The sequence below is a fragment of the Monodelphis domestica genome, chromosome 3 (assembly GCF_027887165.1).
Source record: "Monodelphis domestica isolate mMonDom1 chromosome 3, mMonDom1.pri, whole genome shotgun sequence".
Classification (NCBI taxonomy): domain Eukaryota; kingdom Metazoa; phylum Chordata; class Mammalia; order Didelphimorphia; family Didelphidae; genus Monodelphis; species Monodelphis domestica.
The window spans coordinates 189,020,498-189,036,381 of NC_077229.1; the positions used below are offsets into that span (position 1 = coordinate 189,020,498).

At 38.5% G+C, this 15,884-nt stretch overlaps 1 protein-coding gene across 1 annotated transcript in view; it reads left to right on the forward strand.

Moving 5' to 3' along the window:
- Positions 1 to 10,808: 10,808 nt before the first annotated feature.
- Positions 10,809 to 15,884, forward strand: part of PSKH2 (protein serine kinase H2) — a 30,081-nt gene continuing 25,005 nt past the window's right edge. The window contains exon 1 of the mRNA XM_001378867.5: positions 10,809 to 11,230. Within this exon, the coding sequence (XP_001378904.2) occupies positions 11,004 to 11,230 (227 nt within the window). The 5' untranslated portion in view covers positions 10,809 to 11,003. The remainder of the gene's footprint in view (positions 11,231 to 15,884) is intronic.

Sequence of the window (15,884 nt, forward strand, 5' to 3'; positions counted from 1 at the left end):
CTTCCCAGCTGTGTGACCCTGGGCAAGTCACTTGACCCCCATTGCCTAGCCCTTACCACTCTTCTGCCTTGGAGCCAATACAGTGTATTGACTCTAAGATGGAAGGTAAGGGTTTTAAAAAAAAAATGAAATGGAGTTCCCCCCAGATTCTCCAATCACCATGGGTCTTTTTCTCCATTCCTACTGGAAGATAGGACTAAACCCTATAACAGATCCAAAATTTTAAAGCAAAACCAAATACTTTTAAAACATGCATTCCTTTCATAAAAGTGTTTAATGGAACTCTATATTTAGAAAGTTTGCAAATTCTTTTCCACACATTATCACTTTTTTTAAACCTTACCTTTCATGGTAAGGGCTAGGCAATGGGGGTTAAGTGACTTGTCCAAGGACTCACAGCTAAGAAATGTCTGAGGCCACATTTGAAACCAGGACTTCCCATCGCTAGGCCTGACTCTCAATTCACTGAGCTAACTAGCTGCCTCCTATACTATTACTATTTGATTCTTCTAATCACCCTGTGATTAGAAAAGAAATGTTTACTTCAAAAGATATTTTTACAATATACAAACTTACTCCCCTAATACATGGGGGCATAATTCTCTATCCTGACCTTGCAAGAGGCCTTATCTCTGGGGAGGGGAAATGGGTTAGGGTCTTGATTTAGCTCAGTTCCTATACAGCCAAGTCCTATTCAAGTCACCCCCTCCCAACAGAAACAAACATCCTCAGGTTGGTTTCTCCATTTCCCATTTTATGGATGGAAAAGCTGATCAGAAAAATAGAGTGATTTGTCTTCTTTATTCCACATTTATTTATTCATTCATTTATTCATTTATTTATATATTTATTTGTTTGTTTGTTTGCTTGTTTATTTATTTATTTGTTTGTTTATTTATTTATTTATTCAACCCTTACCTTCTATCTTGGAGTCAATACTGTGTATTGGCTCCAAGGCAGAAGAGTGTTAAGGGCTAGGCAATGGGGGGCTAATGACTTGCCCAGGGTCACACAGCTGGGAAGTGTCTTGAGGCCAGATTTGAATCTAGGACTTCCTGTCTCTAGGCCTGGCTCTCAATTCACTGAGATACCCAGCTGCCCCCCTTTATTCCACATTTAGTACTCTAGCCATTAGGTCATGTTGCCTTTTATTCCTTATCATCCTTTCCACTAATATTGTTTATATCAAGAGCAACTTTTTTCCCCCTCTTTCAGTTTTTAAGCAGTGTTTGATGTGGGCTGATTTTAATGAACAAGCACAATGATTTCAATTGACAAGCACTTATTAAGTATCTACTGTCTGGTGGGTGTAAGGGTTAAATTTAATATTTGGACAATAATTTTTATGAACTTATGTGGTCATCAATATTTATTATATCTCAAGTCATAAATTTATTTACAAATACTTACAAAATGGAGAGGAAATAATAAAGTAGAGAAATGTGAAGAGGTTAGAGAGGTTATCTATCCTATCAATTTAAATGTTTATTCCAGGTCTGCCTAATCCAGGCAGAGATTAATTAGCTCTCAAACAGGAAGGCTGGTGGTGAGTAACAATGCAGTCTTCTCCAAGATGGAAGCTAGTCTCTTAGGAAACTAGGAAAGGAGTTAGCCTTTCACTCACCCAACGAAATAGTTTAGAAGTCAGAATCTAAGTTGAAGCTGAGCTCCAAGCCCATGATCTGATCCAAGCTGCAGTCTCTAGCGAAGCTCCTTCAAAGACTCTCCCTAGTCAGAAGACTATCTCCAGAAGACAATCTCTTCAGACTATCTTCTCGAAGACAATCTGCTCTAAGGGAGTTCTGGGCTTTCTATTTGGTGACTTTTTGTTCCTTCCCCTTTTCATAGAAGCCAATCTCAGTTTCCAAATTGTCTAGTACTGCCCAGAGGGTGGTGTCTGTGAGATTCATACCTCTCATCCTCTGAAGGTGTCATTTCTTATCAAAGGTCTCTGAAGGTATCAACTCTAATCATAGGATTCACAAGTTTTTGACTGAGTTAAAAGGATGGAGGTCTCTAAGTACCTTGCTAGCTTCTCACCTAATACTAAGTAGGGTGTTCAATCTTTTGTTGATTCAGTTTAAAAGTAGACACAGGAGAGTTATCCTGTCTTCAGTCTAATGAGCTACTAAGTAGGGATACTAAGTTAATTTTAACTTGATAGACAATAGAGTAAAGAATTCTCTTTCACAGGGGCAAGGTGACAAAATAGATAGATACATGGCCATAAAGTTAAGTAGAAAGGTTCAAATTCTATTTCTGTATGTACTATCTGTGAGATCCTGGACAAACCACTGAATTTCTCAATTTCCCCAGTAACTCATTTAGCCAATAAATTGCAGATAACCATCACCATGCGTTATTTAAAGGTCTACTATGTACTTAGGTTCTGTCAGTGAAGGACTGAGCCTAAAGAATAATGGAAAGGGAAGTTAGGTGGCTTGGAAGCTGGGGCTAGAGACAGGAATTCCTGGGTTCAAATATGGCCTCAGACACTTCCTAGCTGTGTGACACTGGGCAAGTCACTTAAGCTTCATGGCCCTGCCCTTACCACTCTTCTGCCTTATAACCAGTATGTAGTATTGATTCTAGGACAAAAGATAAGGGTTATATATATATATATATATATATATATATATATATATATATAAAAGATGCATGAAGACAAGTATTACATATTACAGCAGTTTACCATCAACCACTGCATGAACAACTAAAGGGATTATGATCTTTGAGGAGGAGAAATAAGTTGTAGGTATAGTTTAATAAACAGAGATAGACACCAGATCATATTGTTATGGAAGGACACGGCTTCCCTTTTAACTTCCTTTGTAGGGCAGACAATGCAGGAAGATAAAAATTAACCAGAGTGCATGAATAAGGAATCAGGAGTGAGGTGAGAAGGAAGAAAGAAAATAAAGAGAGATCTTTAGAGGCACGCTGGATCTCCATAACCTGAGAGATCCATGTGGCCAGCAGGCAGGTTAGAGTGAGAGAGAGAAAGAGGAAGAGAGGGAAGGTGGCATCCTTCCTGTCTTTATTGAGATAATGATGTAATGCATGTAGTGGATTTACATTGGCTAGACAAATCCATGACGTATAAGCTAGAGGCATGGTAAGTACAGCCGGCTCTTTTCAAACTCCCAGAACAAAGACTGCATGGCCTGCTCATAATTCATGTATTGGAATGCTGTCAGGCCAGTCCAGGGCTAAGCCTTTTGTGGCTCAGGTCAGAGATTGATCCTGGAATCCTACACACACACACACACACACACACACACACACACACACACACACATATATCAGCATTTATAAAATAGAAAATAAAATGAACACAAATGATAATTCTATTTTCCAATAGCATCTCTGCTTGGTTTCAAGTCCGCATCATGCCACTGTGCTAGGTATCCCTTTAGTGCTCTCCTCTTTTCAGCTTTCTTTCCTGTGTTTCATTCCTTCATCAGATTGTAAATTCCTTTAGGGAAAGGATTTTTTCTTTTTATTATTCCTATCCCTAGCTCTTAGCTGAGTATCTATCACACAGTGTGAATTTTAGATTTACTCCACCCTGCTTAATCTAATAAACAGGAATATCTACACCCCTACCTAGGGATTAAGTGTTGAGAAGGATGGCCTATGACAGACATGTGGTAGCAAATGATAAATCAGAAACAACTGACAGACCCCTGGGATGTCTTAAGTCAAGCTTAAGCTACCATTGGTACATGTGAGATGCAGGAAGTGATGTAAAAAACGGTCTATATATTTCGTGTCACTTCCTCTCTCAGATGTCTTTTCCTGGAGAGGTGACTGGCTCTTGTTGGGCAGCAGAGGTGTCTTGGCTTGGCTACAGTTATTGTCTGGGTTTGGTGATGAGCGTCCTTGATACAGTCCTGGGAGAAGCTCAGTAGCATGGTTCAGGTGAGGCATCTTCCCTGAGCTCTCTCAGAGTTTAGGCTGATTCCCTTTTTCTTTACCTTTCCAAAAACATTATCCTCTTAGGAAGCCAAGCTAGTTTTAGTCTTCTGAGGAGGCCTCATGCCTGAGTTCTCTGAATCTCCCTTGGCTTAGGCTAGGCTGGAGAAATCTTATACCCTTTTCCCTCTCTCTTCTTCTTAATTCCTTCCCTCTATATTAATTAAACCACCATAAATTTCCTAAACTGGAGAGTATTTTTATTGGGATTGAATTTAATCCCTGGTGACCAACTAAATTTATATTTCAGTCAAAACCCCCTCAATTTACCCCTTACAACAGTAAGCACTTAATAAATGTTTATTGAAAAGTTATTAATGGATGCAAAGAAGTTATATATAAGGCAGGTTGGAAGGAAGAGCAGTTGAAAGATCAGGAAAAGCTTCATGCAGAAGATGGTGCATGAGTAGCATTTAAAAAGGGAAGGGCTCCAATAGTCAGAAATGAAAAGAGTATGCGTTCTAGGCTTGTGGAATGGCAAGCCCAAAGGCATGGAGATAGGAGATAGAATGTCCTATGTGAAAAGAGAAATCCCATTTGGCTTGATTGCAGGGTTGAGAGGTGGAGTGTTATCCAGTGACACTGGGAAAGAAAATTAGAGTAAGATTAATAAAGGATGTTAAAATCCAAACAGAGGTTTCTACTTTATCTTCAACTCTAGAGGCAATAGCTTGGTTTTGGAATTCACAAAGAATATCATATTCCTGTACTGGGTATCCCCTGATTTTCTGCCTGTTCCCTTTTCAGTTTACTAGAATTGGTTGCCACACATGGTCAGATCTATGATTAAGGAAAATTCTTTTGGCAACAGTGTGTACAGTGTTCTGGAGTGAGGAGAAGTTTGAGCCAAGAAGACCAATTAGGAACCTGTTGTGATAGTCTAGGTAAGTCAATATGTGAGTGGATAGAAGTGGTTGGAGACAAAAGGTGTGTAGGGAGGAATGACACATTTTGGCCACTGACAATGTGTGGGGTGAGAAAGAGTAAGGAGTCACAGATGATATCAAGATGAGAACCTGGGAGACTGGACAGGTAGGGGGAAGCTTCTTGTTAAAAATTCCCTATGCTGATGAAACCATATGTCTGATGAGAAAAAAAAATGTTCAGGAGGCTACTGATGGTTGAGAATTTGAAGATTAAAAAGAAGCGGGAGCTGCCTTCAAGAAGCTTACATTCTATTTAGAAAAACAGCATGCACATGTATTGGTATATTCAAAGTAATGGGGGAGAGCAAATTAGCTGGAGAAATCATGAAAGATTTCATGTAGGAGGTGGCTCTGCAACTGAGCTTTCAAGGAAACTAGGGATTTTTAGAGGTAGAAATAAGGAGGGTTAGCATTCTATGGTATGGATGCCTAGAATGATAGCATATGGAATGCCCTGTGTGAACAGCAAGACTAGTTGTTATTTTCTAAACTCTTACCTTTTGTCTTAGAATTAATATTCTATATTGATTCCAAGACCGAAGATCAATAAAGACTGCAAAATGGGGGTTGAGTGACTTGCCCAGGTTCACACAGCTAGGATGTGTCAAAGGCCACATGGCTCTTAATCCACTCCTAGCTGCCTCCAAGAGTAGATTTTTAAAAATCTCTATCTATATAAGGTTAGTCCTTAGGAGCTTGAGTGAGAAACAGTGAGGATAGCTTTTATAAAGGGAGCCTCTTAGTTAGAGAAACTCAAGGACTTGGTGCAGAGAAGCTCTGTACTGAAAGTCTTTGTGATTCCAGAACATTTATTCTAGGATTTGCTCAGCTGTGTTGATTCCCAGTTCTGGTGCTAGAGTGAATTTAGGAGGTTATGTAGGGAGAAGCACAGCATCTGCATTGAATAATTCAATAGAAAGCTAAATTGTATGTTGTTATAAATGGTAACATGCTAATAGCAAGTAACTCGGCAAAGCCTTTGGTAGTTTTGGGAAATGAACAGGCAGTGAGCTTGAGGGAGACTTCTCTGTTTAGGGATTGCAAGTTGACTTCAATTTATTAAATGGATATTTACTGAGCACCACAGGGGTTACAACACTGTATAGGGTGCTGGGAACTGCTTCCATTTATTTAGCTGGCTCAAATATTTCATTTATAGGAATCTACTTATAACATATGTGCTAAAAACGCATTGCAGAAGGGTGACAAAATGAGCAAAAAAATTGGTTTTAGTTTTATAGTGTAGTTATTTTACCATTTGGGATAAAACATACTGCATATGGAAGTAAATGTGTCAAATCTCTTTACCAGTGGAATATGTGTGAACGATACTCAGATGTGTGGATAATTTGGAGAAAAACATGCATGATAACAGGCCATTTATTGTCTTTGTTTTTAATCCCAAATCCTAGAAACTATATCATACTGTTTATGCATATGATTGTCTCGCTCAGGATATAGTAGGGACTTTTAGAAAGTCTATTTCTTCAAGGTTTTCAGCAGGATTTAACAATAGGAATGCAATGCTGAAGGTGATTATAGCTTTTTTCATTAGGAGGGCTCTTGAATTCCATTCTTAGCTTTGAAGAAAAAATAGAAATGAGATAGATAGTCACATATAATTTTCTTTGAAAAAAAAAAAGGAAGTAGAATGTTTTGTCAACAAAGGAGAATTCAATTCCATGGACATTTATTGCATATTTCTCTAGGTATTAAGATACAAATGTAGTAAACAAAAGACAAATTTAACTCTAACCCTAACCCTAGCTCCTGGTTACATTTAGCAGTTATATCCTTAGACTTGTTACTGGTACTGAAAATATTTAGACCTACTTGCCATATGCATCACAGAGCATGATGGGCACTTGAGGCTATCTGCCAACCTCCCTCTGCCTCTCAGGCTCTCAGAATAGCTGGCTGTAATTCACCCCCTCAGTTCCACCTCTTTGTGGGTATTGTCTATGTGCTCAGCTAGGGATGATAATTCGATTTTCCAGTCAATCAATAAATGGGCAATGTGGCAGAGTGGATAGAGTGCCAGGCCTAGAGTCAAGAAGGCTTATTTTCCTGAGTTCAAAAGTGGTCTCAAATACCTCCTATCCACATGATCCTGAGCAAGTCATTTAACCCAATTTGCCTCAGTTTCTTCATCGGTAAAATGAGCTGGAGAAGGAACCATTCCAGTATCTTTGCCAAGAAAACGATGAATGGGGTCACAAAGAGTCAAACACAACTGAGCAATAACATTTTGTTTTGAAAAACTTCCCCTTCTCAGAGAGGGAACCAGAGAGGGAAAGAGAAAATCTGGAAGACAAAATTAAAAAAACAACAACCAAATATTAAAAATTTCTGTTTACATGTAATTGAAAAAGAAATAAAATAAAAATTAAGTATAAATAATAGAAAGAAAAAACTCTCTTCTTGTTCTTTACTCATCACTTTATTAAAGGTGGCTTAGAAAATATGACAATGTAAACATAATTCAGAATGATAATGTAGACCCACCTTGACTGCATGGACTTCTGAGAAAATATAGTTGCCAATATGTGTCAATATCGAATTATAGTATTAACAAATCAAAGTAGTTTAATATCAACACACATTGCATGTACCTTTCCAGCTTATGAATCATTTAGTTCCTACTTCAATTTTCTTTCCCTTTCTCTTCACCTCCATCCCCAGACAGGGCAAAATTTTGGAAGTTCACATGTTCTAACTCTCATCTAGGAGTTGCTAAGGACCCTCATCCATGGCTTTTCATTTACAGTCTTTCTCTAACCATTTTATCATCTAATTTCAGCTCTTTCTCCTGAGTGGCTGACTATCAGGTGATTCCATTTATCTGCATCTCTATACCTTTGATGCTAGGCAAGTCTAAGTTCTACTCACCACAAGATGGAAGCTACCTAAATATTTCAATCTTGCTAAGCCAGCAGGAAAGAGAAAAGGCAGGGAATCTGGCAAGCAAGCCACTTCTACCTTCTCCTTTTTCCATTCTCTTTTCCATTTCCTCCTTCCTCACTCTCCTCTCAAAAAAAAAAAAGATCTACCAAGCTATAATACAAAGAAAAGATTCTAACAAGGGTAAAACCTTAACTCAGCTGAATGCACCTTCCTTGCTTCTGGGTTGGTTATAGTGATACAGGACAACAGCTATTGAACCCTCCTGGGCTGGCATATACCTGGGCCCCCAGGAAGAAGAATCAGCAGCCCAAGGTAGGCTACTACTTCTTAGATTCAATGATTCTATCTTTGATTTTCTTTTTGACACTCATTTAAAAAAAAAAAGATGCCAATTTCTGATTTAATTCATTCTGTCTAAAGAATCCCACTGATTAATCCATCATAAACATTCACTCTCCTTGTGGATTCTAACATTCCATCCACTCTTTGTTTATGCAAGAAATTAATATTTTCTCTACTTGCATATTTCATTCATTTGATTGCTCAGTAGTTAGTTGCATAGAAGCTTTTTAGCTGTCATTCAAGTTTTTCTTTCTTATACCAGTACTCTTACAGAAATTACTTCTCTTCTATTTGTATGGTATTATCTATGCAAGCAGAAGGCCTTTTGCTAAATAAATGATTTGACAAGTCTAAGTTCTCCTCACCAGCCTGGATACTTCAATCCTGCCAATCCAGCAAGAAAGAGCAAAGACAGGGAAATCTGCAAGCATGCCACTTCCTTCTACCTTTTACCTTTAATTTTTATTAAAAATAATAAGTTTGCCAAGTGCTTTATAAATATTTCATTTTATTCTCACAACTACCCAGAGGTACATATTATTATACTCCCCATTTTACAGATGAGGAAATTGAAGCAACAATTAGGTGACTTTCCTAGGGTCACACATCAGTAAATACTTGTGGCTAGATTTTAACTCTGGCCTGTACTGCCTCCAAGCCTTATCCATTATGCCACTTGGCTACCTCTTAATTAAGCCCATATCATTAGGGGCCCTTGACTTGGTATGAATTAAAATACTGAATGGCACAGTGAAGATAGATAAGTTATTTAACCCTCTATTATCCTGACTCCTTATCTATAAAAGGAAAATAATTACCCTTCCATTGTCTCATTGGACTATTGTGAGAAAAACACTTTGCAAAATCTGATAGAGCTATATAAATGTGAATTATTATTACAATGGATGAAAGTAATACTTTTACTAAAACCATAAAAGTCTCTCAAATGGATTCTTAAGTTTAAATATATCCTGTTATATAAATGGCTTCCCTGTAGCTCATGAAAAACCTTGGGGGAAAAAGGTATTTTTCAGACCCTGGTCAAACCTTTATTTATTCTAAAACATATTCTGAGGCTTTCTGATTTTTAAGACTTCATCTGAAAAGTTACATAAGTATTGAGAAATGAGTAGACCTTGCTAAGGATTCAATTAGCCTTGTCTCAGTTACTTATTGGTTTCCTGTGCCATTATTTATTTTTTTATTGGTCTCTTTTATTTTAAAATTACCTTTATTTCCAAATATACTCCTTCCTCTTCCCCTCCCCAGGGAGTTATTACTTATAACAAAGAATAAAAAGGGAAGAGGGAAAAATTAGAAAAATCTGTTCTGTAAAACATCAGCTGAATCTGACAGTACTATATATGCAATTTTCTGTTTTTCAAACTCTTACTTTCCATCTTGGAATCAATGTAGTGATTCCAAAGCAGAAGAGCAGTAAAGACTAGGCAATGGGGGTTAACTTGTCCAGGGTCACAGCTAGGAAGTGTCTGAGGCCAGATTTAAACCCAGGTCCTCCTATTTCTAGGCCTGATTCTCTACCCATCTAGCTGCCCACTGCGTACACAGTGTTATCAGCAGTGGCTCCCCACTTCTCCAGTAAAGGGGAGCAGGTGGGTTTTCTCATCTGAAAAAATAGTCATGATACTTAGAGGCAATGCTACTAATGATAAGCATTTTAATTTTACAAAGCATTTGATATACAATATTTCATTTGAGAGATATAGGTCCTAATATCCCTATTTTACAGATGAACAAACCAAAGCTTAAAGAGATTAAATGGATTTGCCTCGGGTTACAGATCACACACAGCTATTAAGTGAGTGTGAGAGGACTCAGACCCAGACCTCCTTGACTCCAAATAAACTGCTCTATCCACTATACCACACATGTAATAAACACATAGATGGTGAAATGACCAAAGTCTTAGAGAAAGGAAGGACTGCTTTTCCTGACTTTAATTCTGGATACCGAAGCTCAAATTCCAATTCCACTCTTTATTACCTGTGTACTTATGGGCATTTAACCTCTCTGGAAACTCTGAAAAAGGAATATGGGAAAATTATACCTATTTTATGTGCCTCCGTTTTATGAATGCTGTTGTTTGTAAATCTTATACTATTATTTTTATTATTTGCCTCAGTGTTATTGTGAAGAAAAACTATTTGCAAACCTTATGGCACAATCATTTTTATTATACTCTGATTCAGAGCAATACAGAACTCACAAAGGCACAATTAATTATCAGAGGCATGATGTTCTCACCCTCTGTTCTTGGAGATCATAAAACTTAGGGGTGGGAGGGGACCTGAGGCCACGATTCTCTCTCTCTCTCTCTCTCTCTCTCTCTCTCTCTCTCTCTCTCTCTCTCTCTCTCTCTCTCTCTCTCTCTCTCTCTCTCTCTCTCTCTCTCTCCTTCTCCCTCTCCCTTTTTTTCTTTCTTTCTTTCTTTTTTTTTTAACAACTAAAGAGCTAGCTGGTATCCAGGTCTAATAAAGGGATACCCTTTCAGGTCTCCTGATTTCTAACCAATCCATTCATGCCACCCACTCGAAATAACAGGGCTATTGTAAGCGTTAACGAATGAGAAACACTGGGGACTAACTTGTCTTTTCAGAACAAACTCTTGGGCTAGTAGGTGCAAAAGATGCTGGGAAGCGAATTTGCCGACCTCCCGCGGAGGATGGGGGCAGACTGGGTGGGGATAGAGCCGGGGCAGTGGCTAACCACGTGTTTGGGACCTGGGGCAGTAAACGAGACCTTCCTCCAGGGAAGGATAAATGGGAGGTTTCCCAGGGAGTTACTGCTCACAAGTGTCTGCCCCTTCTATTCGCTGTTCACTTGCTGCTCCGTATTATGGGCTGCGGGACCAGTAGCAAAGTAGTCCCGGAGACATCGGCTTCTGCCTTCCACCTGAGCTGGGGCAAGGGAGTGGGGAAAGGAAGCTATGGTCCGCTGCAGGCAGAACAGTGGGAGACTGGGCACAGGGGGCAGCAGGTACCTCCCGAAGCGGCGGTAGAGGCGGTTCAGAAAATGCAGGTGGCCAGATACCGGGCCAAGTTCGACCCCCGGGTCACAGCCAGGTAAAGCGCCCTAGAGTTCCCCCGAGCTCTGGGGACACGGTGTGGTGGGCAGAGGGTCGACGCTTTTCTCTGTGGGGATGGAGAAGTTGGCTGACAGGTGTTAAAGGCTCCCCTGAAAAAGAAGGTATGGAACATCCCAGAGCTTCAGAGAAGTTAAATAGCAAGTGAGAGCCAGACAAGCATCTTTGAGATTGTCTCCTGCAACTCTTTCAAAATGAAAGTAAATAACGAGGAAACTAAATTGTGGACCTGAGATTTCTTGGAGTTTCAACTAGCTGCAAATCACCTCTAGTCCTAAAAAGACTGAAACTTAGGTACAGTGTGTTCTACGTCTCCCTACCTATCTTCACCTCTTTGTATTTAAGCTAGTTCAAGCCCTCCCATTCTGTCAGAAACAGATCAAAGAATAGGCTGTAGGATGTTAGAACCAAAAAAGTTTTCTACAGGGCATAGGGTCAGAGGAGTTTAGTATTGGAAAGTAAGTTACAGATAACATTAAGTCCAATGCCCACTTTACCTAGTCTCCTAAGTTATTTTACAAATGAGGAAACAGGCATAGTTAAGTGATTTACCCAAGGTCACACAGCTACTTAGTGGCAGAAACTGGATTTAGGGAGAAAGTCTTTTAAGTTTTAGTCCAGACATCTTTCCAATATGTCATAGACAATCTGAACCCACTCCATCATCATCATTATTACTGATGAGCATTTATGCTAAGCAAATTTAAGCTGGTGCCATATACTGTACAAAGAGCTGGACTTGGAGTCAGGAAGACCTGAGTTTAAATCCTGCCTCTGAGCCTAGCTGTGGGACCCTGGGCAAGTAACTTTGACCTAACTAACCTCTGTTTGTTTCAGTTTCCTAAACTGTAAAATGTATAAACAATAGCACCTGACTTATTGTGAGGATCAAATGAGATTTGTAAAAAAGATTTTTTAAAAAGTAGGTACTATAAAAGTTCCTTTTCTTTTTCCTCCAAGCACTTTCAATGTGTTATCCCATTTGAGCCTCTTTTGGTTTCTTTCTTCCTTTCTTCCTTCCCTTTCTTCCTTCCTTCCTTTCTTTCTTTCTTTCTTTCTTTCTTTCTTTCTTTCTTTCTTTCTTTCTTTCTTTCTTTCTTTCTTTCTTTCTTTCTTTCTTTCTTTCTTTCTTTCTTTCTTTCTTTCTTTCTTTCTTTCTTTCTTTCTTCCTTCCTTCCTTCCTTCCTTCCTTCCTTCCTTCCTTCCTTCCTTCCTTCCTTTCTTCTTTCCTCTCCCCACTTCCTTCCCTCCCTCTCTCCCCTTTCTCTTGCCTTCCCTTTCCTCACCTCCCCTCCTCTCCCAATGACAGACTGTCATTCCAAGATCAGAACAGTTCAGGAGCAATTTATTACCAGAAGCAGGGCCACCAGCTAGTGGATTTTGGGAGGCTTTTTTTGGTCACATCTAGAGTCAGAGGACCTGGTTAAAATCTTCTCTCTTCATTTCCCTAAGCCTCAGTTTCTTCATCTGTTAAAAAAAAAAAGAGGGAGGTTGGATAATAATCATACCTATCTGACAGAGTCATTTTGAAGATCAAATAAAATAACAAATGTAAGGTACATTGCGAAACTTAAAGCACTATATAAGGGCTAACTATTATTATTAGCCCATCCCTGAGGTCCCTGCTCTAGACCTATTCATAGATTCTACCATCTATTAAGATATGGAGGAATCCGAAATGGGGAAATAGCGAAGTTGAGTTTTATAATGTAGTAAGACCTAGAATATTGCTGCTGGAAATTTATCATTCCTCTTGAGTCAATTTAATTTTAGGTACTTTAAAGCTGGACTTAAAACTTTACCCTTTTCTTGACTGTCAATGACACAGCCTTCTGTGTCATTCAGCCTTGCTGAATAAGTGCAGTTTATCTTTATTGACTAAAGCATTCTTTATTTTAGCAAATGAGGTTGGACCCTCAGAAATGGTATTGTCTGATGATTAATTTAGTGAGCAAATGGACCTGTCTTTTAGTTCAAGGGAAAAACAATAAATTAGTGATTGCAAAATGCTTTCATCTACTTTAGAGAGAAGGTAAAACATGCATTTGAGATGTCTTCCTAGTCCGCAAAGTGTTAGAAATGAAAAAGCCTGTAATTGTGTTCAAAGAACACAATGAATATTTGTGTGAATAAATAACCAGAAGAAAGGGAAGAAGAGAAAGAATCTTTTGAAGATGACTAAATTGCTATCTATTTTGATAAACTAATTGACTAGAAAATTAAAATGCATTTTCTAGAACAAAGATGATTTCAGTAAGTCAGTAGAAATGTCATTTTTTTTTTACTCAATAAGTGGTACAAAGTATGGAACAAATAAATAGGAAGAAAGAAAGCTAATAAAAATGGAAGAATTTGAAGGAATCCCCCTCCCTCAATTTTTATTTTATTTTATTTATTTGTTTGTTTGTTTATTTATTTTTTATAAGACCCTTACAAATTGGCTCCAAGGCAGAAGACTGTTAAGGGTTAGGCAATGGGGGTTAATTGACTTGCCCAGGGTCATACAGCTGGGAAGTATCTGAGTCCAGATTTGAACATAGGACCTCCTATCTCTAGGCCTGATTCTCAATCCACTGAGCCACCCAGTTGCCTCCTCCCCCAATTTTTAAAGCACAAAATGAAATTAAAATATGAATCTTTAATATGATTTCAGATATTCCATATGTTTTGTCATTTACTGGTTTGCATATTTCTTCCCATTCCTATTTCTTGCTTTTTTCTTTCTTTCTCTTTCTCTTTCTTTTTTCTCTTCTTCTCTTCTTCCCTTCCTTCCTTCCTTCCTTCCTTCCTTCCTTCCTTCCTTCCTTCCTTCCTTCCTTCCTTCCTTCCTTCCTTCCTTCCTGCCTTCCTTCCTTCTTTCCTCCCTTCCTTCCTGTCTTTCTTTTTTCTCTCTTTCTTTTCTCTCTTTTCTCTCTCTCACTCTTTCTCACTCTTTCTCTCTTTTTTTCTTTCTCTCTTTCTTTCTTTCTCTCTCTCTCTTTCTTTCTTTCTTTCTTTCTTTCTTTCTTTCTTTCTTTCTTTCTTTCTTTCTTTCTTTCTTTCTTTCTTTCTCTCTCTCTCTTCATCTTTAAATGGAAGACAGTTTTTGTGGTGGAAAAGAGCAGTGAAGTGGGTTTTTAAGATTCTGAGCCTAACACTGCCTGTCTCCATGTTCTAAATGTTTAATTTCCCAAGGTCACTCAATAAATCCAAGCCAGGAGGGGAGCCCTTGAACCATTTTCAGTTGATGTTTTATTTGACTGGGTTGCTTTCTCTGTGAGAAAGTAACACATATATTATTGATAATGGTTTTACATTCTCCGAAAACTTGTGTTTACTACTTAGAAATAGCAAGTGTCAGCAACATTTGTCCTTCAGAGAATTTTCTCAAATAGGGGGTCAGGGACTCTCTTTTCCTCACCCAAGGAGTTGTCAGGAGCTTGTGAAAAGCTACTCTTTTCTGTCTTTACTGCTTGATAGTAAGACAGCTTCTGAGTCCTGAAGAATCTCCCTGAGGCTTGTTGCCACAGCTCAGTTTTTTTTCTTCTTCCTTTCAGTCATTCAACAAATATTTATTGAGTGACTAATAAATGCTGGGATAGAAAGATGAATTACATGTAATTCTTGCTCTCAAGAGACTTAATAATCAATTAAGTAACAAGCATTTATTAAGTACTTACTATGTGTCTGACATTGTATTAACTGGTGGAGATACAAAGACAAAAATGAGATAGTCCCAGCCCTTATAGAGCTTACCTTGAGAACAAAATGAATTATTAATACCAAGAAACTGTTTACAGCGAGCCTTTGGGCTGGGCATCCTCTTTCCCTTCCACTAAAGGCCTACATTTTACTTCCCTACATATAGTGTACAATCCAGCAACATTGGTCTTTTTGCTTTTCCTAACCCAAGGCATATTCTTTTCATCTATTTTTGTTTTGAATTTAAACACAAGATAAAGATGATAATTTCCTTATGCAAAGTAGAAAAGAAAAAGGTTTTGCATGTACAATATTCAATTGTGGCTTGCATAGGTTTGATGATCTCTAGACAGATAATTTTCAGCTGTATTTATTCAACTCAAACCATTTTTTTTTGTCCTTCAGACTTGAATTTCCAACTGCCTATTGAGTATTTCAGACTAAACATGTTCCAAACTGAACTAATTATCTCTTTTCTTTCAAACCCTCCTTTTATCCCAACTTCCCTATTATTGCCAAAGGGTACCACCATTCCTCTCAGTTTCCTGTCTCACAGTCCCAATGCCATCCTTGACTCCTCATTTGCACTCATCCACTATGTCCAGTATGGACAAACTGTCAATTTTGCCTTTGTAACATTTTTCTTTGCTTTCTTCCCTTCTCTGACCTTGGTACAAACCATCTTCACCTCTGGTCTTATTGTTGTTCAGGCATTTTTCAGTCATGTCTTTCCTTGGCAGAGGTACTAAAATGGGTTGCCATTTCCTTCTCCAGCTCATTTTACAGATGAGGAAACTGAGGCAGAGTTAAGTGACTTGCCCAGGGTCACACAGCTAGTAAGTATCTGAGGCCAAATTTGAACTCTAGACTTCCTGACTCTAGACTGGTGCTCTATCCACTGGGCCACATAGATCTCTAGTCTAGGTTCTTATAATAGTCTGCAGGGTGGTTGG